Below are 25,104 nucleotides of genomic sequence, written 5' to 3'. Positions count from 1 at the left end.
AAGGTAATCCCTAGCTAACCCTGCCTGTACATCTATCCCTGTCTCACAGTCTCATATGAACCGAATCTGAAATCCGCCATTCTTATAAAGTGGAGCTCACCTGATTTAACCAGCCAATTACTTTTTCCGATTTGTTTTTCAATGCCTACGTTGTTGTAGTTCCTGTCCCACCTCCGCTGCGCAATTATTGGTGCAAAAAAAGCGCCAGGGAAGGTGGGAGGGGATGCAAATTTTTTGTGCGTTTTCCACATGGTATTCGATTGGAATCGAACATCTTGAGCAGCCTGATATTCGATCAAATACCAATCTGATCAAATGCTGTTCGCTCATCTCTAGTGCCTAACATTGACCATATATTTCACAATATTCACATAATAATAGTGATAGAGACATAATATGTATAGTGCCTAACATTGGCCATATATTATACAATATTCACATGGTAATAGTGATAGAAACATAATACGTATAGTGCCTAACATTGGCCATATATTATACAATATTCACATGGTAATAGTGATAGAGACATGATCTAAGGGTAAGTTCAGAGGGAGGAACATGAAGAAGATTTGTTTGCAGGCATTGCCACAGATTCCTCTTCACTCATGGCCTCACAAGTGCAGAGTCTGTACACAGACATATACATATTCCTGCCGCATTCTCTGTATACCGCCCTGTTTGGGAGGCCAAAACTAGAAGTAAGCTCGTGTTCAGATTGTGTGATTACAACAGCACCAAATACCGCCTAGTATATGCATGTGTGTACTATGGATGCAGGTGCGGGTTTTAGCAACCACGTCCCCTGTAACAGAGAAGGCCTCCATAGCTGGCAGTCAGATCTCAGCTCTTATTTCAGCCACTCCTTGTATAATACCAGCAGACCCCCTCAGATGCCCCCACCACACTGGCACAGCAGGAGGACTCACCCCATCAGCGCACTGCTCGGGATTGATGCCGGTGGGCGGGCACAGGCGCTGACACCTTCCGGGTCGGGGCCGCCACTGACTTGTACGTACTAGAGTAGGAAGAGCCCTGACACAGACACGGAGCTGCGGCCATGGCTTACCAGTACCAGCATCGCGGGCCGGACCAGAACTTCCTCCTCAATGTCTTCCGCAGGTGAGTGGCACCGCCATGCTGCCAGCTGTGTCTCAGGGTGCCGGGCACAGTCCGCTCGTTTACCGGCAGACAGTATATGGGAGCTGGCATATATGTGGAGACTGTCAGTATGGAGGCAGCTGCACTGCTCTGTACATTGCACTCCACAAAGGCCCTGGTGACCTGGTTGTCAACACACAAGGGTGGAGCCGCTTCAGGGTGCTGTCAGGTTTACATAGGGAGACATGACTGATCTGCTTTACCCAAACCTGGCAGTCCCTTGTGCCCTCTGGGTAATTGATCTGCCCATATTACATCCATTGTATATAAGGCATTCCAGTCTCTGCCACCTCTAAAACTACATTCGCACGGGATGGTTTTGGCAAATCTGCTGTGGATTTGGCAGAAATCAGAGGCAGAGATCTGAAGCTGCCATTCTGATTCCTGCCATGGGTGGAGGGGCGCGCTGCACCCACTTGTCACTTCAGGAGGACAAGCTGTAGTTTTTCCTGGGGAGTCTGATGCAACATCTTCATTATTTCAGGATGATTTTGATCAGTTTTTCTGGAGTGTGTGAACAGAGCTCAAGACACCACAGTTTCTTGAATTGTCAGTAAAATGTAGATTTTGGCATGGAATACTTATCTAAATGCAGCTAGGATCCTGAACACATGACATGGCACAAGGCTGGCTATAGGCACAAGCTTACTGACTATAGATCCTGCCATCATACCAGCAGGATGACCTATCAGTAGCGGCTTATTATCTCATGTATGACCATAAAATGGAGAAACATTTCAAGCAAACCCAAAGTAGAGTCAGGGGAAAACTGCTAAAGGATTGCGGCTCTCTCTAATATATTATTCATTAGGTAATGGTCACTTCTAGGGGTTTCCCTACATTAATATATTAATCATTAAGGTCATCGGTATGAGGTCGAGGGGGGGGGGAGCAATAGTGGCTGTAAATGATATTGCAGCTCAATCTGATTGTATGGAACTGAGCTGTAACGTCATGTCACTCATGGATGTAACGTCACTGTCCTGTGTGTCAGCAGCATGATCACATGAGTTGGTCAGGATGGGTCATCAATATTAAACCGTCAAACTTTACACAACCCCTTGTGTGTCATCAGACTCCCTGGACTGTCCTACTTGGCAGCTGCCCAGCTCTATTACAGCATTGTGATGAAGTCTTACCTGGCACCTTTTGTAGTAATACAAAATTGGGGGTATTTTGCACTGTCCAAGGATCAGAAGCCTGTACCGCATCCTGCTATGAGCAGACTTAGAGTAACACCAAAAATTGTGCCATTTTCTAGCTTTCAACTTATTAAGACTAGGTTCACACCTACCCCTGGGTATTCTGTGCCACATTAAAAATGCGGAATGAAAAGTCTTTTTGGTGAAAACGGGCAGAAACCCAGCAGAGCCCATTATAGTCTACAGGATCTGCGGGTGTCCAAAGGTATCAGGTTAAGGTTTCCGTTGGGGGGGTGGGGGTCCCCAAGTGGACCCCCGAATGGAAACCCGAAAGCAGGTGTGAACCTAGCCTAAATATGTCTTAAAAAAATAGAAAAAACTTGCTCTTTCCAGAAAACCAAATTTTAGTCAACTTGAAACAGAAAGTGTCCATTCTATGCTGTATACAGCAAGTATAATTTGTGACTCTTTGAGGCTCTGTAATACCAAGTGCTGGTTAACCAACCGTCCATTGACTATATATGTCTGTTAGGTGGCCCATTTAGCATCACAAGTACATACTTGTATCCCAGTGAGCAATATATATACAGATATGGAAGCCGTCATAATGTCTTTCCCCTGGCTCTGCAGTCACCTAGTAGGTGCTGGGTACTAGAGGATTCAAATCTGCTCTTTCACCACCTTCATCTCTTTGCATCTGTTAATAGGCACCACTTCACTAATTCCAGTGCAGGGGGTCTGCTTGATTCTGAGCTTCAATCAGAGGGGTGTTCAAAAGGAGTAATGCAGCGCTGATTCTGCCGCGATAATAATGGTTATATTACAGGGTGTTCTTGGGATTTCACAATACATTGCAAAGCATTAGTATTGCAGTGTATTGTATAAGTTATCAGACCTCCTGAAGTTCAAGACCCTCTAGGAGGACCCTCCCCCCCAAAAAAAAAATAAAAATAAATAAAAATAAATAAATAAATATATATATATATATATATATATATATATTTATATTTATTAAGAGTTAATATTTTGAGGCACTTTTTTTTTAATCTAATGGGTACATATCATGTGCTTATTATATTAGGTTCCTGTTTGCAGCAACCTGTAATTGGGTTACACTGAGGACTGCTTTAACTATAGGGCACTTGCTCTAAACCCTATGGTAGCAGTGCCCCGCTTGCGACAGTGGGACAGTGCTGCACTTAGAGTTCTGGGTACTATTCCGTTATCGGGCCAGCAGAGCTTACCAGCACCAGCATTGGGACAGCAGCAGTCAGCATTTCAGCATCGGGAATGACATCTGAGGACTGACTGCTGGACCGATGCTTGTGCCCAGCTCTCCTTCCATCTGCCCTGTACCCCTCTCTGGCCCGCCCCAAGGACTGACTGCTGGCCCGATGCTGGCGCCCTGTCTCTAGTAACCAGTACATCAATGCCCCCATCCATCCTCCCAGTGCTGCCCCCCAGCTCTTCTTACATCTGCCCCGTACCCCCTCTCCCTGCCACTCGACTAGGCCTCACCTCGGCGCTCTCATTCTGGCCATTAGCGTTCAGGAGGAAAGAAAGACGCTCGCACTGGAAGCCATGGCCGGCACAGAGAACGGAGACCGGAAGGAAAAAAATAGCACACACCGGGGCTCAATAAAGGGTCCTGAAAGTGGCGGCGGAGATTCAGGGATGCGCTGACCATAGTAACGGCGGGGAGCTATGGTGACCCAGAGGGACAAACTTCCTGCAGCGTCCCGGCGACTAGTAATGTCGGTCAAGCCTAGTCACGTGGCGGGGAGAGGGGCAGATGGAAGGAGAGCTGGGCCAGAGAGGGGTACGGGCAGATGGAAGGAGAGCTGGGCACAAGCATCGGGCCAGCAGTCAGTCCTCAGATGTCATTCCCAATGCTGAAATGCTGACTGCTGCTGTCCCGATGCTGGTGCTGATAAGCTCTGCTGGCCCGATAACGGAATAGTACCGAGTTCTTCTGTTCCTGACAGTTGGTCTGGGGCACCCTGGGATGTCCCAGCTTCAACTCTTCTTACAATGGCCCCTGTCTCTGCTCCTGGTCTCTTTGAAGTAGTAGGTGCGATATAGCGAAGTCACTTATATTTTACCTTTTGCTCCATGAAGATCCCCCCGGATAGAAACTGAAGGGAAATCTATGTTTGAACCTTTGTATCGCGGGTACCAGGAGGGGGACAGGAAGCTTTTGGCTAGGAACAGGACATGAATCTGTGGATGCACTAGGAGAGGGACTTTATACTGAGGGGAACATTATAGTGTGAAGGGCAACTGGAGGGGGACATTATATATAATGCTGAGGGGCATTATATTGTATGGGGCCACTATTGAGGCATTATACTGTGTGAGGGCACCAAGCGAATTATACTGGGGAGGGGACATTATGCTGAGGGGAATTATATTGTATGGGGCCACTATTGCGGCATTATACTGTGTGAGGGCACTGTGCGAATTATACTGGGGAGGGGAGGACATTAAAATTTGTGTGGGCCAGGTAATTGGCGGAGATGGGGGGGGCACTTATGAAACCTTTGCACTGGGCCTAGTTAAAACAGCACTGGCTACATGTAGAGTAGAGGTGTGACCAGGGCTGGGTATGCCACTGCCTAATATATCCACCAGACCACAGTGTATAGTCTTCTCTGTGTGGAATCAAGCATCCATAGTTGTGGAACGAATCCTGTTGTTTCCTGGTTCATGTCATTTTGATGGCACGTATAGCAATGTATGGATGGAGTAGAATTGTGCTGTAAATTCTGACACAACTGTTTGTTCGAGTTCAAATACAGATGTGAACAGTGCTTAACTAGGATTTCCTTTTTTAGGTGTGTAAAAAATGTAAACCTCAGCAAATACATTCAACTTATCTTATCTGTAAGACACTCGTCATGATCATGGAGTAGTGTCACATGACAGGAGCAATGTCATATTATTTATATATAACACAAGAGGTCGGCTACATTTCTTCATTGTTTTCCGGTTACGTTGCTGTTTTTAATGACAACATTGCTGCATTCTCCCAGTAAGAAGTAGTAGATTAGTTTCATGCTGTTCTTGCTAGCTTACACTCATTATATCCACATATACACTACACTGACTCATCCTGACTAATGCTCGGCCTTGGTCACTTATTTGTGACTCATCCACAAGGTATAAAGAGCACTTTCAGGGAGTCTAAAGACTTAGTAGTGATTTCACTCTTTCCAGGTGTGTACTGTAAAGAAGCTAGTTGTCACGGGCTGGGGCTGAGGACGTCAGTGGTGCAGCCCTGTGGATGGAGCTCGCTGCAGGACCCTCCAGCTCTTGTCATAGATAAAACACTGGGGACTTTCTCCAGAATACTATGTTACATTCCTGAATACTGTAGATTATATAGGGTATATTATATAGGGTTACTTCTGTTTGTGTGTTTCTTATTGGTAGCCTGTATACTGCTATCCACATGATGATCTCTTCCTTTTCCAACCACATAATATACGACCCTGATGTCCGCAGAGATTTGCTTTTTATTTTATAGAAGGATAATACTGTATTATATTATAGATTTTTTTATATACATCATTTATGATTTCCCTTTGATATTTGTACAGTATTACAAACATATTCCAGTATAGTATTATGGCTCCATTTTGTTGGGAGCTGTAATAGGGCTTCCGAAAGAGTGCATGAAGCCCCCCCTTGTACTTCCCTCTGATCTCATATAGAGGTATTCAGAGGTTTTTCCTTAGGGGGCGTTCACACTACCATTGGTGACCGTCAGCAGTGTCTGTAGCTATTGTCCATTACAAGATAACAGACACTAGCTGAACTATCAGTAATCCGTTAAAATTCCCATTCATTTTACTTTGTGCCCGTTTACACTCAATCCATCAGAAGTCCGTTTTTCTCCAGCGTACAAAAAATCCTACACGCAGGACTTTTGTGTCCGTTTAACATTGAAGTCTATGGGCAACGTACTTTAACGGGCAGTAACTGATGGACACCAAATAACGGACAGTAATTGATGGCTGTTTTTTTTTTCTGCACATTCTCAGAAAACTGAAACAAGACCAAAAAATAAATAAAAAATGGACAGTATAAAAAAATAGACACTAAGGGAGCGTTCACACTACCGTCAGTGTCCGACAGCTAGTGTCCGCTGCTAATGTCCGTTCAAAATCTTGCGCAGACATCAGCAGCGGACACTAGCTTCCATTGATTTAAATGGAGATAGGGTGCGTTCTTTTACTGTTCGTGGGTGTCCTTAACTGTCCGTTCCCAAAGATGTCCAACTTTTCAAGCAGACAGCAAAAACCTACATGTCGGATTTTTCTGTCCGCTTGAAAAGTTGGACATCTTTGGGAACGGACACTTAAGGACAGGCACATAGTGTAAAAGAACACACCCAATATCCATTTAAATCAGTGCAAAATGTCACGGACACAGCTAGTGTCCACTCCTAATGTCCGCACAAGATTTTGAACGGACATTAGCAGCGGACACTACCTGTTGCTAATGTGTCCGTTTTTTTTCTCTTCTTTTTAATTGTTCCATTAAATAGATCATTAAAGAAAACGGACACATTAACATCAGTTAGTGTCAGTTATGATAGGTGTCCGTTTTTGGGGTTTTTTTTATCGAACACCTTCATATTGGAATCCAACGGTAGATTGTGTACAGAAGACATTTGTAGACAGTTTAGCTTTTCGTTTAGAATATCTCTGTGCATACAGCTAGGGAGTCGTATGGTATCCATGTAATGCTTCAGGTGGAATTACCACAAATACTACACGGCAAATCCGAGGACGTTTATACTCCCTTAGGGGGGTTGTAACCAGTTAGGGCAGTGGTTCTCAACCTTTCTAATGCCGTGACCCCGCAATAAAGTTCCTCATGTTGCGGTGACCCCAAACCAAAAAATAATTTTGGTGGCTACTTCATAACTGTAAGGGCTAGTTCACACAGGGGGCGGTATAGCGGATTTAGGCACTGAGAGGGACGCGGGGAGCCGCGTCTCTCTCGGGTCAAAACATGACTATCCCCCCCCGGAGTTGGCTCAAATTAATGGGCCGAGTCTGGAGGTTGCTGCCGCCAGGCGGACGCCACGGCTCACCGAGCCACGGAATCTGCCTGAAGGAAGGGCAGCCCGCTTCTTTTTTCCGTGAGCGGCAGCATGCTGCTCACGCAAAAAACAAGCCCGGCGGTCTAAATAGACCTCCATTGTGAGGGGGCAGATTATGATGTGGATTTTGCGCCATAATCTGCCTCCTCTGTGCCCGTGTGAACGGGCCTTAATTTTGCTACAGTTATGATTCGGAATGTAAATACCTGATATGCATTATGTATTCTCATTGCTACAAATCAAACATAATTTAAACATAGTGATTAATCACAAAAGCTCTCTTCCACAAAATCTGCTGACCCCCCCCCCCCCCCTTGCTCACACACAGCCTGAACACCCTATCACGCTCACACACAGCCTGAATCCCCATCAGCCTGAACCCTCCTATCATACTCGCACACAGCCTGCACCCCCTCCCCCCTGCTTACACATGCTGTCTCTTCTCTCCATCTTACCTTCCAGCCTCCATTCACTACAGCCTTCTCTTCCTGTGTAACTTGGCACTGTCCTCAAATGCTCCGCCCACACCAGAGCCTGATCACATGGTCACGACGTCATCAAAGGTCCTTCAGCCCACTAGGATTTAGCATCTACCCTGCTGCAAAAGGTAGCGCGGCTTCTCAGCGGCTAAAGCTATCGGAAATATGTATTTTCCGATGGCTTTAGGCGACCCCTGTGTTTTGGTCATTCGACCCTCGCTGGGGTTGCGACCCACAGGTTGAGAACCGCTGAGTTAGGGGGTTTCATAACCTCACCCACGCATTGCAGAAGAAAATCAGCTGGAAATATGGGTATGCCATGGATTTTCGTATGCAATGAAGAAGGTGAAATTTGTAGATAAATCCGCAGGTAACAAACTTATGCCATTGTATCGCCATGTACTAACAACAAACCTGAAGGCTAGTATTATCAGAAATGACTGCTCCTAGGAAGTTGTAACAGTAATACCCCATATGTGGCCTGTGTAATTGTGCAAGTGACTGGATTGTTAGGTGATCGTATATTATGCAGCATAGCAGAAGTTAGATTATTGCACAAATCGGGCAAAGTGCTATTGTCAAATCCAAACTGTATGGGAATGAATGACATCCCCCATACAAGTAACAATAGTCTACTCAATGTAGCTGCAGAACAGGCGTAGGCCATGATCAGGAAGAACAGTTCTTTGAAGCAGAATTGCCTCAATCATTGCTTGCTTTAAGACATATGACGGCTTTGCTAGGAAACCCTTTAATTTTTTTCAAGACTTGCCTATCCTGTCTTTCACTGAATAGAAATCTGTTCTTCCTCATTCTTGAAATTTGACTTCATGTTGATATTACGCAAGTCTTTAGACCGCGCCAAAGATTGTGTATATCTTGCTGTACCCTAAGGCTGGTCTTACACGACCATAGTTTAAGTCCGCAAATGGTCCGCAATTGAGGGTTTTCAATTGCGGACCATTTGCGGACACATTATAGTCAATGCGGCCTCGTACACCACCGGATATTTTATCCGTGGTGTGCCGGGCCGCAACCGAGGTCCGCACTTTTTGGAACATGTCCGCAATGGCCGCAATTCACGGCACTGCATGGACTCACCCATAGAACTCTATCGGCGAGTGCGGCAGCTCACGGACATCTGCGGAGTGTAAGTTGCTGATCAGCAACTTGCGAACCGCAAATGCATTACGGTCGTGTAAGACCAGCCTAACATCCCCTCCGTATGTTTGACGCTGTGTTCACTGAAATATACGTACTAAAAAAAAGTCAACTTCTTTCTGATCTATCTGAGCTTTCCCCCATTAGCCCTCTGCCTGGGGTCACAGTAGCCATGGGATTGCAGAGGTGGTCCCCCATTCCTCTCCATGGGCAGATGACGTGAAGTCCTAAAATAAATGTAGAATGTACACAAAACTGTAACCGTTATAGGAATCTGTAGTCAGACTGAGAACGCCAATGCATATTGTCATCTACATGCTAATAACATTCATACAAAGGCGCATCTTGAAGCTATTGGGCCTCAGTGCAATCTAATATTGTATGTGACAAAGGGACTTTTGGGGCCTCCCTCAGGATCCAGGGCCTGGTAGCAACTGTACCCCTGAAAGCAATACCCTGCATTCGTAAGAGTATTATACAATACAGTAGGCTGGGAAAAGTTTTTTCTAAGGTGAGATTCTGCAAAACCAGATATTAATTGCCTATGATGGGACGTGATCGCTGGAAGCCAGGAGACCAGTAAGGGTCTGGGAAGTGTCACAGTGAGAGCGGTTGGGATCAGTAAGGACGTAGGGGGGTTTGCACATTAATGCTCGGTGGCTTTTTTTTTTTTTTTTTTCTTCATATTTTCCTTCTCCGCTTCTGCCAAAATTTATATTTATTTTTCTGTTGACATAGATAAGTAAGGTCTTCTTTGTGTGATGAGTTGTACTTTCATTTTACCCTATTTTGGGTATATATAATGTTTTAATTGGGTTTTATTAACTTTTTCGGGGGAATGTGTGGGAAAAAAAAATTCCACAATCTGAAGCATCTGGATGCCGTGATCGCTATTGATCCCAGTGCCTGGGGCATCAAGCTGACAGGCTGAGCATTTTACCCTCTTTAGTATTTTGATATATCTTAGGTGAAGGCATCATGGACGTAAGACTTCATCTAGTTTTTTGCATTTGGTGAAGTTTTTTGCATTTGGTGAGGTCCCAAAATACATGCTAAACCTAAAACCCCTTCAGATGATCACCTCTCTGAGAAGACTACCCTCCCCAACATAGATGTTTCTATGATACTGTAGTGTTTTGTTTTTTACTTGTGGGATGATGTAACAAGAAGCAGATTAGAAAGGTAGCGTGCTATTCCCATGCTCCTGATTTTACCCTAGCAACAGTGATGACCTCGCTGACATACACTGCTTCAGCCCATATCTCAAAGTAATGTAAAGTTTCTACATTTTAATGTGATTTCTGACGCCATTCCAACCTTTTCAGACCGACTACAGATGCAGTTATACAGGTGCCAGAAACCCCCAGAGTGATGCCAGTTGTGCTGGGGAGAAGATATGGTGTGATGCTGCCTGGGATGCACAGAGCGGATCTGTTTATTACTACTGCCCCCCCCCCCCCCCCAAAAAAAATAAAAATAAAAATAAATAAATAATAATAATAAAAAAAATTGTGATCTGAGAGAGATGTAGATCAGCGAGGAGCAGTATGTCATGGCTGCATTAGGTCTAAAAAAAATAGTCCTTTGCTTTATTCTGTGAATGCAGTTTCTATAAGCGATGTTGTAAGGGAGTCCCTAGGAAGACCAGAGGTTGCTGTAGGTTCTTTCTTAGAGCTTGGCCTGAAGAGTGGTATGTTCCATATATTACACCTCTAACTCTACAACCTGCTACAGCTTTATAGAACTATTACACTGTTTTATATGCAGTTTTTACATCCCTTAATACACAGTAAGCTGTTTTTAAGGTGTGATGTTGGGAAGTCTTGCTCCATTAGTCCATGTTTACACACAGCAGCAAAAAAATTCCAGTGCAGTAGTGGTCTAAATGTAAGATCTGAGATACAGAGAGCAGACTTGTGAATGTGGCTACATCCAAGTGACATTACCCAATTAAAGGAGATGATAACCTGTCCTCTGCCATTGGCAGGTAGTTGTTTAAAGTCTTTAGCAGCGGCGTGCAGCAGCTCTGGTTCCTGGTCAGACATTGATGGTCCACAATGGGGACAGAGCTGCTGTACACCAGTGTTAAGCGACTTTACCAAAGATTTCTGGGTCACGCTACGACTGTTTCATCAGACAGCCTCAGGGGACGCTGGAGCGCCGGGGCAGATAATCATGACTTTTTTTTTTTATGTTTCATCTTCTCTAGTGTCCTGGCCAACCCCTTTAATGCTATAATATCTTGGGTTGTGTCCAGTATTTATCATAGCAGATTTTTTTTCACATTACTTTGTAGTACTTGGGGTCAGTGCTTGTGTGGTAACATCCCAGCAGTCATATATACCATATACACTGCAAAGCCATAAAGGGTATGTCATGGTTGAAAGTACATGAGGCAGGTAATCTATATTGCTTGTGAGTTGGCTTAGTTGTCACATACACAAAGCAGCACATTGCACATCCTGCACAATGAATTTTTCCATTCCCCATGTACCAAAATATTACACGTATAAGCAGTGTATTGTATACAATAGACTCTGAGCTTTGGTACTGGATTGTAGAAAAGGTTACAGCAGGGCTTAGGCTTTCTCTTGTATTCATGGTGTATGAAGTGGTTTGCCTTCTTACTGACATCTTGTCTTTATTATCACCCACAGAGTTGACACAGATAACAGTGGCATCATATCGGACAATGAACTGCAGCAAGCCTTATCGAATGGTGAGGAAACCTCTTATCTTCATTCACTAACATTTTGCATAAATCAGTAGTTTTGATGAACCTAAGAAACATTGAAATGCATCTTACCAGAGAAAATACTTTATTCTCCACTTAAAGGGGTTGTCCAGGATAACTGGAAATCCCTACACTAATCTAAACCCCCTTTGCTCTCCTACTTTCTAAATATTATAATTAATCAAACATGTATATTTTCTAATTATCCGCTTACTTTTTCACCGATTCCATAAACTGATCGTCGCTACAACTCCCCTTTCCCATCCACCCCATTATACTTCTACTTACCTTCCAAGCTTCTTCCTGGGAGACGGCTCCTCCTTCTTTACTTCTTCAAGCGCTACTCTGTGCACTGCTACCGATAATCCACCTCTACTGTGCAGCTTCCACATGCGGAGTAGGTGGATCATCATTGCAGAGAACAGAGCATCGATGGAGAAGAGCGCGTGCCTGCTGAATCAGTAAGGAAGAAGGAGCCGTCTCCCAGGAAGCTAAGTATAAATGGGGTCAGTGGTTGGGCTGAGTAGGTTGGGAAGGGAGAGATAGTTAGAGAGACTGGGAGGGGGGAGTGAGGAAGGAGGAGGTAAGGTTAGAGGAGTTAGTGAGAAAGTTTCATAGCAGGAAGCTGAAGCAAGTAAACAAATGCAGGAGATGTAAGGAGCTCCCAGAGACACCCAGAAATCGCTGAAAATACGGCTGTATGGGTGCATTTATTAACCCACTAATTGCTCTGACATTTTTTTTTTTTCTCCTCCTCCTAGACCAGGGATCAGCAACCTTCGACACCCCAGCTGCTGTAAACCTACAACTCCCAGCATGCTCCATTCTCTTCCATGGGTGTTCCATAAACAGCAGAGCAGTATGCATGCTGGGAGTTGTATGAACAGGTGTGATGGATGTGGCTTTGAGGTAGGATAGGGTCCCAACCCGTATCATATAATGCAAAGGATCCCACCGGGAAACAAGATGCTGTTCGTGATTCCTTTTTATTTTTCAAATTTTTGACAATGTATGGTGATAAATAAATAAACGTTTTCGGCCTATCTGGCCTTCGTCAGACTCCTCAAAATGATGTTAGTGGTAGTAGGCTGTCAGTGGTTCCGTGTGGTCCCCCAAGTAGTTTCATGGCACAAGAACCATTATGACGAGTATAGGAATGTTCTGTAAGGTCTATGACCAGTCAGCTGGCGTATCAAGAGTTTGATATATAGAGGTGGCCTTCATAAAGGGTTAATGGCATTGGTGGTGCAGGGTTCCCTTGATCTGAGGTCCGGGGTGCGTCCTCTCTCATTGGTGGTGTGCTTGCCATAAATAAACAGTGAGTACTCCACCATAACACATTGTGTACCCTATACAAGTTACTAACAAATGGCTGTACAACATATACATATATATACACGTATATCCGAGCATCACAGGTCTTATTGAAGTTTACAGAAGTAGAGGTGGACATCCCATGGAGAAATCCTGGAATATGCAAACTTATGTCGCAAAAATAATAATCAATTCGCTTATAGTAGTCGCCAAGGTCCTTGGTCACACCAAAATTAGATGAATGTAGTGGAACGGATTAAGAGATAGTGTCCCTTAGATACCAAAGAAGATGAGGGAGAAGAAGTCTTCAGACTATTGCCATAAATAAACAGTGAGTACTCCACCATAACACATTGTGTACCCTATACAAGTTACTAACAAATGGCTGTACAACATATACATATATATACACGTATATCCGAGCATCACAGGTCTTATTGAAGTTTACAGAAGTAGAGGTGGACATCCCATGGAGAAATCCTGGAATATGCAAACTTATGTCGCAAAAATAATAATCAATTCGCTTATAGTAGTCGCCAAGGTCCTTGGTCACACCAAAATTAGATGAATGTAGTGGAACGGATTAAGAGATAGTGTCCCTTAGATACCAAAGAAGATGAGGAAGAAGAAGTCTTCAGACTTCCACACCACCAATGAGAGAGGACGCACCCCGGACCTCAGATCAAGGGAACCCTGCACCACCAATGCCATTAACCCTTTATGAAGGCCACCTCTATATATCAAACTCTTGATACGCCAGCTGACTGGTCATAGACCTTACAGAACATTCCTATACTCGTCATAATGGTTCTTGTGCCATGAAACTACTTGGGGGACCACACGGAACCACTGACAGCCTACTACCACTAACATCATTTTGAGGAGTCTGACGAAGGCCAGATAGGCCGAAAACGTTTATTTATTTATCACCATACATTGTCAAAAATTTGAAAAATAAAAAGGAATCACGAACAGCATCTTGTTTCCCGGTGGGATCCTTTGCATTGCTGGGAGTTGTAGTTTTACAATAGCTGGAGTGCTGAAGATTGCTTACCCCTGTCCTAGACTGAAATTCACTTTGAAATCTCTGCCGAATTCTGTCTTTCTCCAAAGATGGACTGAAAGGGTATGTTCACACGGCGGAATAGGTGGCAAAAACTTTTTCCACCTTGAGAACTTTCCCTGCGGCTAGTCGTGACGGGATGCCGATGTAGCATCGGCATCCCGCTCCTGATTTGGCCCAAATGAATGGGCCTAAACAGGAGCAAGTCTCGAGCTGCGGAATCCGCAGGCAAGTTAAGTCATGTCGCTTGTTTTTTCCGCTACTAGCTTAAAAAGCTTAGGGTCACCATAACTTGCATAACCTACTTTAAAAAGTAATATGAGTAAAAATTGCAATAATATTATTTATTAAAGCATCCTTTTCTCAAAACTGTACAGAAACGTCAACTTGTGTAATAAAAATAAACTGTACAAGGGTGTTTTTGTATGCAGTATGAGGTCAGCAGCTCCGTTCTGGGCCTGTACAGCAGGACTGAGATGTACAGTGTTTGTGCTGGGTTTGATGTCCTAGTTTATACAGTGGAGCACTATGTCTGGGGGGAAAAAAAAACTTAAAATAGCTGTGCTGGTTTCCAAGTAAGATGGGAGGTTTGTGTTTTCTATTACACAGACCCTTTATGTTCAGTTATAGAAGGAAATCTTCCATAGTTTAGAAACGTTGACACACACGACAGAGTAGAGTAATGCTGGTTAAAACCCGTCATTTTTCTAGTAAATCTAGTTATTTGCTAATTGTGGATAAATATAATTTATATATTTCAGTGCTCATTTTTGGACCATGACACACACAACCATATTACGACTTGTTGCAGGAATACTATGTGTAATGCAAGAAACTGAAGAAGTAATGCAAATGAATGAACAAACAAAAGTAGAGAGGCCACCGAGAGTCCATTGATACCAAAAAAGACAAAAATGTCGTAGTGCGGAGATTTCATTTATTCATTGCATTACCAGAAGAGAGTTTCTCTTAACTTATGTGAATGTCAGCTGTAAAGTATCAAACCACTATTTGCTGATAAATTGGCAGATAAAGAAAACAGTCAAGACCAAGGGAAAATAAAATGGAATAAAATTATGCATATTTGCATAAATAATAAACGTAAGGACGTCATGCAAATATCTGGATAGAATGTGAATTTTCATCAAATTGCTACATTGACTATAAAGTAATAAATGTTACTTTCCACTAGTTCCAAAATATGACTGAATGTTAATAAGCGACCACCCTAAATACTGACCTCAAATATCTGTGAAAAAAGAAACAAATGGTTGGCTAGTCATTCAGTAAAAAGCCACAAGACCCTGACACACATCTGGCTACAGAGGTCTTTGGTACAGGCTACATCATGTTAAAGAAAATGAATATCTCAGGCTCTGGTCACAGAGATGTATTGTACGGCTGTGATTCTGGATCAGCTGATCTCTCCACATTATACACGAATGGCTGTAGGGTTATTCTGTGTAGTCCCTGTATAGTGAACAGATCTGCTACAAGCCCCATAACCACTCTCCTAGTAACTCTTCCCCATAATATAGATACTGTTGTAGGTCCATTTAACCGGTTGGTGCTGAGAGCTTTCTTGCCGCATTTGTTAAATGGCCGTCCGAAATGGAGATAACTTATACCAAATATTTATTTTATGGGACAATCCCTTTTTGTAGATATGTAATAGGTATTATTATTCATATGATTATACATATATACAATATTAATATTAAAATCTTCCTTTTCGTTTCAGGTACATGGACACCATTTAATCCCGTCACTGTCAGATCTATTGTCTGTAAGTTCATAGTCACAATATTTTTCTTATTATTTTAGCCGTCCTCTTTTGTGCAGCAGTCGTGGGGAGCAGCCTGATCAATGGATAACTATACATTTCCATGGTCGCTGCAACAGTCAGGTTTTCCAAGATGTCCTTTAAAGTGTAGCTCCCACTTGTTTGGTGACCCCAAAACATGGAATAATATAGTATAACCCTATCTAAATTCCTTTTTATTATAACACAGGCTGTAATATTCTCCTTAGCAACCCTCTTACTGAGCTGTTGTTAGAGAAAGTCTGCACAGTTATATTGTGAATATGCAGAGCTGAAACATTTACAAAATGGGGCATAGTCACTTCAAATGGCGGTATCATCAGTTTTATACCACCTAGAAAAATCTTTCTGGTTTCCTAAGAAAGCGGAGATTCATATGATGCCAAGCTTTAAGAGACTACAGCTAGCTATAACAGAATCTGATTCCTTCTGTATAACTCCGAGAAATAATCTGTGTATCAATCCTATAGGGCAGTCAGGGAGGTGATTATCTCCTTCTTAATTTTTCCCTGAGGAATCTCAACAGCTTCTGAAAAAATGTGTTGGAAAGTACATGTAGTCATGGGGATAATTATAATGGTTAGTTCACATGGGGCAGAATGGTCAGGATTTTGAATAAAGAAGCGAGCTGCCCTTTCTTCAGGTGGATTCCGCGGCTGATTCAGCCGTGGCATCCGCATCGCGACAGTACCCTCCAGGCTAGGCTCATTCATTTAGGCCTAATCCGAAGCAGAAAGCCGCGACGGGATGCCAGTGCACTGCATCGGCATCCCAATACGGCAGCTGCGATAGAATGTGTTCACGCGGAACCCCGTGTGAACTAGTGCTTCGGGACATTTTTTAAGTACTGCCCTTGTTAGGGCAGGAGTTGTTGAAGGGAGAGTGAAAAGTGAATTGATGGACATCTGAACATGCATTCCACTTGGAATTATTGCACCTGAAAACCAAGTGATTATGTGGAAGTCCAATAAGATCTACAGTATTTCAGATGCAAGACAAATACACATGGAGAGTTAATTAATCCGAGGATACAAATGTAATATATAGTTTATATGATGGAAGACGATATATAGCTTATCTGATATTTTTATGGTGCTGGATTGTTTAATGTTAATTTTCTATCTGCCAAACATTTTTTAATTTTAATTGAAGCTTAAAGGAGTTATCCGTTTCTCACATTGATGGTCTATCCTCAGGATAGGCTATTAATATTAATTGTGTGGAGGTCTGACATCCAGGACCCCCGCAGAACACTGGTAACAAGACAGTGCAGCTCTCTGTACTGTAATGTTTACATATTGTGAGCCGCACTGCTCTTTCGCTGTACAGACTATAGTGGTGAGTGTAGGAATTGAGGTGCTATCCCATAGATTTAAATGAGGCAGTGCTGTAATACCTACACTCGCTGCACAAACTGTAGTGATTCTGCGTTTCTCCAAAATAAGCCCTAGCATGATTTTTTTTAGCATCTTTGGAGTATGCTTGGAATATAACCCTACTCCAAAAATAGTCCTAGCTCCAGTTCATTAAAACAAGTGTCCACTCAGCTGTACATGTGAAAAAGCAGTCAGACTGCTGTAGAATAGATATAGCAGACTCTTCATCAAGGAAACCAGACACTTCCAAAAGAATTGTACCCCCCAAATGTAACAGACATTGATCTTAAAGGGGTTTTCCCAACTCACCTGTTCACCAACTTGCATACTGTGTGCTCTGTTCACTTCCTAGTTTTCTCGGTGAATTGGTGGGCGGAGTTTCACTTGCTCTGCTAGCTCTCTTCATAGCAGTACATGTTTGCATTAGTGATGAGAGATGGTTGTAAATACATTAGCACAGTATCACTGGAAGATTCACAATATGAAGCTGCTGAATCAGAGCTGGATTTGATAGGTGATGAGAATCCCAAACTTACATACTGTGCTTACATACAGAGGTAACAGACTCCTTATCTCAGCCCTTTATCAGCAAAATTAGCTGACCTGATAACTGGAAGAGCAGCAGATAAACAGCTCAGAAATAAAAGCTGCACCCGAGTCCCTAGCACTCGGCTCCCCCTCCCCTCCCTGAGAGCAGGGAGCCATGTCGCTTGTCTTGAGCGGAGATATAAGACCATCCCCAGGTCCGTGGTTATGGAAACGCAGTGTAAACAATGAAGTGAATAATCTCCGATAGTAGCCAAACAAAGCAGTTTTACTGAAGCAATGCATTTAGGAAAAGTCTTAAATCCATATAAGCTAGCAGTATAGATAGGATCCTTGAGATGGGACAACCCCTTCAAGGGAGATATCTTTACAAGACAGCGCTAGTGAGAGCAATAGGGTTGCCTATCGGTAGTGCCAGCTCTCACAAGCACATTTGGTAGCCCTGCTGGCATCACTTCACTCAGAGCCCGAGGGTTGTGGCTGCTTCTGTTCATCAGGGAGAACCCACTGCTAAACTTGTCTAACAATCAAACATTATTGTGACATCAAGGGATCTGGCAGTGATACACTTTTAACAGGACTGACTTAGATCTGTGTGTGAGAGCCTGTCCACCATTGGCACTTGCCAGTTTGGGGTCTAAAGGGTCTGGTGAGTGTGATTCTTTTGGGGGTGCCTGCGGTACAGTACCACATGTACCAGTAAACAGATGAACAAGCAATATACTGTACTGGTACATGTAGATCTCCAGAATGTGATGACATGATAATATTTGAATAAATGTTGGATAGGCCATCAACATTAGAAACCAGATAACCCCTTCTATGTTTGTTTTATTTGTATTCATTCCACATTTATTGCTGAGTTATTGACTGTGGCAACATTAGAGGGTCAAATGTGACCTTTACAAAGATTCCTTAATTTTGATTTGAAAGAGAATAAACCCAAAAAGTAGCATTTTAGAGCTTTTTTATGGGGGAGGAAGCATTTAACGCCCTATTGTGTCAAGACCCATTGTTGAACTAGACCACATTATAATCATTTACATGCCTGCCTGCTTTCCAACACTTCTATCTAGATGCCCTTTTATTTTTATTGGTCAATGAGTGCATATTTAATATATTTATGAGCAAAGATTTGGTATAACCTGTCATTTTATTTGTTTAAATCTTGCTTATTCTGTGCTGAGTGGTCATGTAGTTGGTGCCATCAGTGACTGACTGCTATCTTTCTATGGCTATACTTAAAGACACGGTGTCAAGTAGGGCTGCCCACTGGGCGGAATGAGTTGTATTAACCTGCTTAGCTCCCTGTGCGCTATACCAGGCGGCCAGTATTGTTACATAAAACAGCACTAAATTACATTCGAGAAAGTGATGAAGGGAATACTTTGGAGGCATTTTGACCAGGGCAGGAGCCAGTTTTTTTTTTGTGACCACTAGCAACGTCAACATAAGAACAGAGTAGAGAGCTGCTGCAAAGAGCACACATACAGTTCAGTGGGTGTCATTAAAATAGCACATTTTTATTGTCCTCCTTTTTTTTTTTTTAATTATTTGTATTATGAAGAATTGGGAAACTTTCTAATATACAAGGTGTAAACCCTTACAGGGCTAGTCCTGTTCATGTCTGTAACTTTGCTCTGAGCTAAACAAGCCACATTCCATGATCATACAGTGCACTGCTATAGTGTCAGACTATGGTGGCTCCTGATGTATGTAGTTAGGATTGCTTAGATTACATACATTTCTCATTCTCTGTAGATATAGTGAGTTCACAACACTATTTTCAGCCTCTGGATATAAGCAAGCTGTTAATGTTTTATTATTAAACTGGACCTTTCAACACCTCCTCCTGCTCCAATTCTTAGCTTCTGTTAGTTAGGTTCCGCTCTACAGATTTCAGCACAGTTGGAACTTTTTCTCTAGCCTCCACAAGTTCCTGAGCAGTAAGCACAGTTAGTTTTGTTGCCTGATATGTTGTTTAGAGGTGGTTGTCACACTGTCCACCTCTGACACCAACTACCTAACTGCACTTATTGCTCAGGAACGGTGGGGGCTACAGAAAAATTTCCAACTGTACAAGAATCAGTGGAGCAGCGCTTACTAAATTATGTAAAGAGTGCGATTTCAAGGAGGGGGAGAAAGTTCTTCTTTAAATGAACAAAGGGGTTGTCTCCTCTTTTCCAAAGACACCTACCCATTATTATATATGGAAAATGCACACGAAACTTGCATTTCTACAGCTCCAAGTTTTTTCTTTCTAATTGGCACTTTTGCAAAACACAGTTTAGGGAACACTGTCCTATTGAAAGCTACCTTACCTAGGCTGTCCCTGCTCACTACTGTGTATCAATCCATTCTTAATTTTATATATATATATATATATATATAATCTTACTACGCATGTGGCTTACTTTCAGCCACAAGAACAGAACAAATTTAAAAAGTATGACTTGGTCTCACCAGACTCAATATGTCAGGGCAGTCACCACCCTCTTTCACTCCCAGGTTCTGCCTTGGTTTGCAGGATCAACCTTTTATGGGTCACTAATGGGCCCAGGATCTATATCTGGCTGAGGTCTATTCCTGATCCGCCCTGGACCATACATACATCAGGAACCTGGGGCTAATATACCTTGACTCTGGCACACTGCCTGTCACCTTCTCACAACACACACGTGGACAAAATTGTTCGTTCCCCTCGTTTAATGAAAGACAAACCCACAATGGTCACAGAATTAACTTGAATCTGACAAAAGTGATGAAATGAAAGTCAGTCATTGCTTTTCACTCCAAAAGAATTAAAAAAAAAAACAAAAAAAAAACTCATGAAACAGGCGTAGACTTAATATTTTGTTGCACAACCTTTTGAGGCAATCGCTGCAATCCAACGATTCCTGTCAATGACACTTCTGCAACTCTTAACAGGTATTTTGGCCCACTCCTCACGAGCAAACTGCTCCAGTTGTCTCGGGTTTGTAGGGTGCCTTTTCCAGATGGCATGTTTCAGCTGCTTCCAAAGATGCTCATTAGGATTTAGGTCAGGGCTCATAGAAGGCCACTTCAGAATAGTCCAATGTTTTACTCTTAGCCATTCTTGGGTGTTTTTAGTCATTATCCTTTTGCAAGACCCATGACCTGCGGCTGAGACCAAGCTTTCTGACACTGGGCAGCACATTTCTCTCTAGAATCCCTTGATAGTCTTAAGATTTCATTGTACCCTGCACAGATTCAAGACATCCTGTGCCAGATGCAACAAAGCAGCCCCAGAACATAACAGAGCCTCCTCCATGTGTCACAGAAGGGACAGTGTTCTTTTCAAATTATGCTTAATTTTTCCTTCTGTGAACAGAGAGCCCAAGTGCGTTGCCAAAAAGTTCAATTTTTTTCTCATCTGTCCATAGGACATTCTCCCAGAAGCTTTGTGACTTGTCAACATGTAGTTTGGTTATTACTTTTGTCAGATTCAAGTTATTTCTGTGACCATTGTCGGTTTTACTTTCATTAAACGAGGGGTACCAACAATTTTCTCCGTGTGTGTATATAGTTTTATCTTCTCCCCCCCCCTCTAGACAGACTAGTGGCCATATACATGTGCATGTTTAACACACATGAATATCTCATTGAGGCTAATGACCCATGTTGTGGAAGAGCTGTGTTTTTGCCTGCTGCAAAAATCACGTGGGAAAAAATGCTGAGTGAGGCTAAGGTCACACGTAGAGTATGCAACAAAAGAGCATTGCAGGAAAAACCGCAGCGATAATACATTGCAGTTTTTCCAGCAACGATTTTAACTGAGAGTCTGCATAGGTTTCCTCTGAGGACTTTCTGCTTCCATCATACCTATAGGGAATCCGCCAATGTTTCCGTAGGTATTATTGACATGCAGTGCATTTTTTCTGCATTTACATTGTTGTGTTTTGTTGTTGTTTAGCTGCGTTTCACTACATGGGGTCTTAACTTGATGGTTACAGTGATCAGTCCTTAGCACATAGTCGCTGACCACTATCACATAGCCAAGCAGTGGGAATAAATGCTCACCCTGTGGGATCGTTGTGGAATAGGGGAGTTAGTGGCTGCTGAAAAGGTGCTCACCCCAAACAACCAAAAGGGTCCATTGATTTTTTTTATTTTTTATTAAATCTAATTATTTTTTAAATGTGGTACTTTGGGGCATGAATAACACTTGGGAATAGCCCTTTAAGCATCATTTACATAAAACTGAATTCCCTTTGCATACTGGTTGTAATTGGTAAGTGTATTGAGATTATCCACCATGTGCCATTGTTCAGTCTGTTAATGTTCTTTCATTATGTTTCCTAGCCATGTTTGACCGAGATTGCAAAGGTGGTGTGAACTTCGCTGAGTTTACCGGGGTTTGGAAGTATATCACCGATTGGCAGAATATATTCCGGACCTATGACAGAGATAATTCTGGGCTCATTGACAAGAATGAATTGAAGCAAGCTTTAGCAGGTTTTGGTAATTGTATTTTAAGCTTTCCAGATTCTCTCTCTCTCTCACGCACGCGCACACGCACAGTAAAACTATGAGAACACAAAGACTGACTCCTATTTTTCACAGTCCATCTCTGACTCCTTCATAGTTAGTCGGAAGCAGTAAAGTTGCTATGAAAGTAAATATGTCACAAACTATGTATCTAATGAATTTTATAATAATAATTATATACTATATGTAATCCTATATCATTGTGTTTTGAAGCTGGATTCAGTAACTTTTTTTTCCAGATCATCAAAAAAAGCCACAAAGTTTTGCGTAGCTGATTTGCGCTGGTTTGTTTGCTTAAATGACAGAAATACAACAGTCCCTTTTGTGGGGTCTTCAGGTGATGTTGGAGGACAAAGTGTTCTGGGTCCAGCACTGGCATTATTAGTTTTTCTGTTCCAATAATCCTACTATCATAAATATGAATGTTTGGATGTTTGTTACTCGATCAAGCAAGAACGGCTTTGGATGAAATTTGGCACATAGATAGTTGGGGGGGGGGGGGAATATTTCTAAAACAATGAGAGATATGAAGGTAGCCAGAAGTCAACAGAGTTCTCCTCAAGTGGAGGTCAGGGGAATCATCATGTTCAACACACTGACTAAAAGGCTTCCTAGTGTGCTGCTGAGATGACGGAACAATCACAGGCACGGTGCAAGGAACAAGTTCAGCGGCAGGACAGCTTGGGAGCTGCTGAAACGCCAGAGCAGGTGGATCATCAACACCAACAACACGCTAATTATATGGCATCCCAGCCAGCTGCTGAGATGCCGAAACAATCACAGGCATGGTGTGAGCAACAAGTTCAGCAGCAGGACAGCTTGAGAGCTGCCGAAATGCCAGAGCATGCACACCATCAACGGCAGCAATTTGCTGAATATAGGCAGATCATTTATGCCAACAACACGCAGCCGAAGTTACGGGCAGTTATAGTGCTGCTATGAACAGGGCCTAACCTTCAAGTAGCTCTCCAGTTTTGGGGCATTACATAAAGCAGTCCACTATTTTTCTTCAGTAAAGGATATGAATATGATTTAAAGAGGACCTTTCACCTCCTGGGGCACATGTGTTGTAATACACCGCTAGAAAGCTGACAGCACAGTGAATTCAGCTCTCTATCGGCTTTCCCGTTCTGTGCCCCTGGTGAAGAGCTATCTATGCCGGTACCGTAGCTCTTCACTGTTAGAAGGCCGTTTCTGACAGTCAATCAGGAACGCCCTTCCTCACAGTAGCATCTATTGCGTTGTACTGTGAGAGCGGTGAGCGCCTCCCTCCCCCAGTACAGTACTATAGACGCTACTGTGAGGAAGGGCGTTCCTGATTGACTGTCAGAGACGCCCTTCTAACAGTGAAGAGCTACGGTACTGGCACTGATAGCTCTTCACTGGGGGCACAGAACGGGAAAGCCGATAGAGAGCTGAATTCAGTGCGCTGTCTACTTTCTAGCAGTGTATTACACCGTGTGTGCCCCAGGAGGTGAAAGGTCCTCTTTAAGGGGAGAATAAGGGTATGCTTACCTGTAGTCTAACCTAGACGTTCCTCATTGAATCTGTGCTGTGAGCAAGAAGAGAATTTCTCATCCATTTTTATGTAAGGAATGTAAAAGCTTGCCTGGAGGTTCATTCCACATCATATGTTTCCACTCTTTTATTGGAAGAACTCCTCTTAATGTATACTGTATATGCATTTCTCACAGGGTCTCTTTCTGCTATGGTAGTCTGTCTTCTATCCTCCTCCAATCATTTACTACAGCTATAATAGTTTCCTTCTTCATGCTTTATACGGCAGCGGTCTTTGACATCCTCTCATCCTTTTATTGCAGGTTATCGCTTGACTGATCAGTTTTATGATATCCTCATTAGAAAATTTGACAGACAGAGAAGAGGACAAGTTGCATTTGATGATTTCATTCAGTGCTGTATTGTTTTGCAGGTAGGTTTAATAACCTGTATGTTATATTATACATGTTATGATGCCTTTATGTATTATACATTTTATGTCACTTGTGCCAGACCTGGAGAGTATCTTCACTAGAAAGGCCAATAAAAGCTACACTATGTTACCTACAGGTTTTCCTGGGCAACATTGCTTGTGTCAATTGGAGCCCATTGTAATGAAAATGTCTAAAATGATCAGTGTCCTAACTTCATGCTTCTAGCTGTAGCGGTGAACCAGTGCGTACTACATGTAGGTCTGCAGCAATTCCAGCAATGGTGTTTCTTCCAGAATAGCAGTCTATTTCATTCTATGAAAGGACTTGAAGAGGGTAGCATAGGGTATGAAAAACCGAAACCATGCCAGGCCTGTCCACAGGTTGTTCCTAGTAATGCGGCACAGTCTATGGGGGTAACTAATAGGGTTAGTTTGTGTACATTACTGATCTAAAGAACCAGCCTGCCTTGTAGCCCAGAATTGCATTTACTATTGTGCTGCTTTGGAGCTGGACTGTCCAAGCTAATTTTTTAACATTCTAGGAAGTGTATTCTCTACACCAGGCACTGGACTGTAATCTCAGTTAGAACAAACTTACAATGTACCCGATAACAAGTTTATTGACTGTTTCCAGCAACAGCCAGAAGAATTGTAAATGGAGCTTTGGCTTTATAATGCAGGCTGTAACTTGAGATAAATAGAAAGTAAGTTTACAAAGTTACAGAGGGAGGGGTGATGGAGACGGCATAGAGTAAATTTT

The 25,104-nt window shown here is 42.8% G+C and overlaps 1 protein-coding gene across 2 annotated transcripts in view; it reads left to right on the top strand.

Moving 5' to 3' along the window:
* The first annotated feature begins 980 nt into the window (after positions 1 to 980).
* The window catches only part of PDCD6 (programmed cell death 6), a 28,776-nt gene continuing 4,652 nt past the window's right edge, over positions 981 to 25,104 (top strand). The window contains exons 1-5 of one of the 2 annotated variants that reach the window (XM_075271164.1): positions 981 to 1,119; positions 11,708 to 11,769; positions 15,903 to 15,947; positions 22,229 to 22,381; positions 24,235 to 24,344. In XM_075271164.1, coding sequence (XP_075127265.1) covers positions 1,058 to 1,119; positions 11,708 to 11,769; positions 15,903 to 15,947; positions 22,229 to 22,381; positions 24,235 to 24,344 — 432 coding nt within the window. In that variant the 5' untranslated portion in view covers positions 981 to 1,057. Of the gene's footprint in view, positions 1,120 to 11,707; positions 11,770 to 15,902; positions 15,948 to 22,228; positions 22,388 to 24,234; positions 24,345 to 25,104 lie in introns of both variants that reach the window. The other variant, XM_075271163.1, reaches the window with a different exon arrangement.

This window comes from Leptodactylus fuscus, chromosome 4 (genome assembly GCF_031893055.1).
Source record: "Leptodactylus fuscus isolate aLepFus1 chromosome 4, aLepFus1.hap2, whole genome shotgun sequence".
NCBI lineage: Eukaryota > Metazoa > Chordata > Amphibia > Anura > Leptodactylidae > Leptodactylus > Leptodactylus fuscus.
The sequence above is the reverse complement of the archived record's forward strand: the minus strand, read 5'-3'. Positions and strand labels throughout refer to the sequence as shown.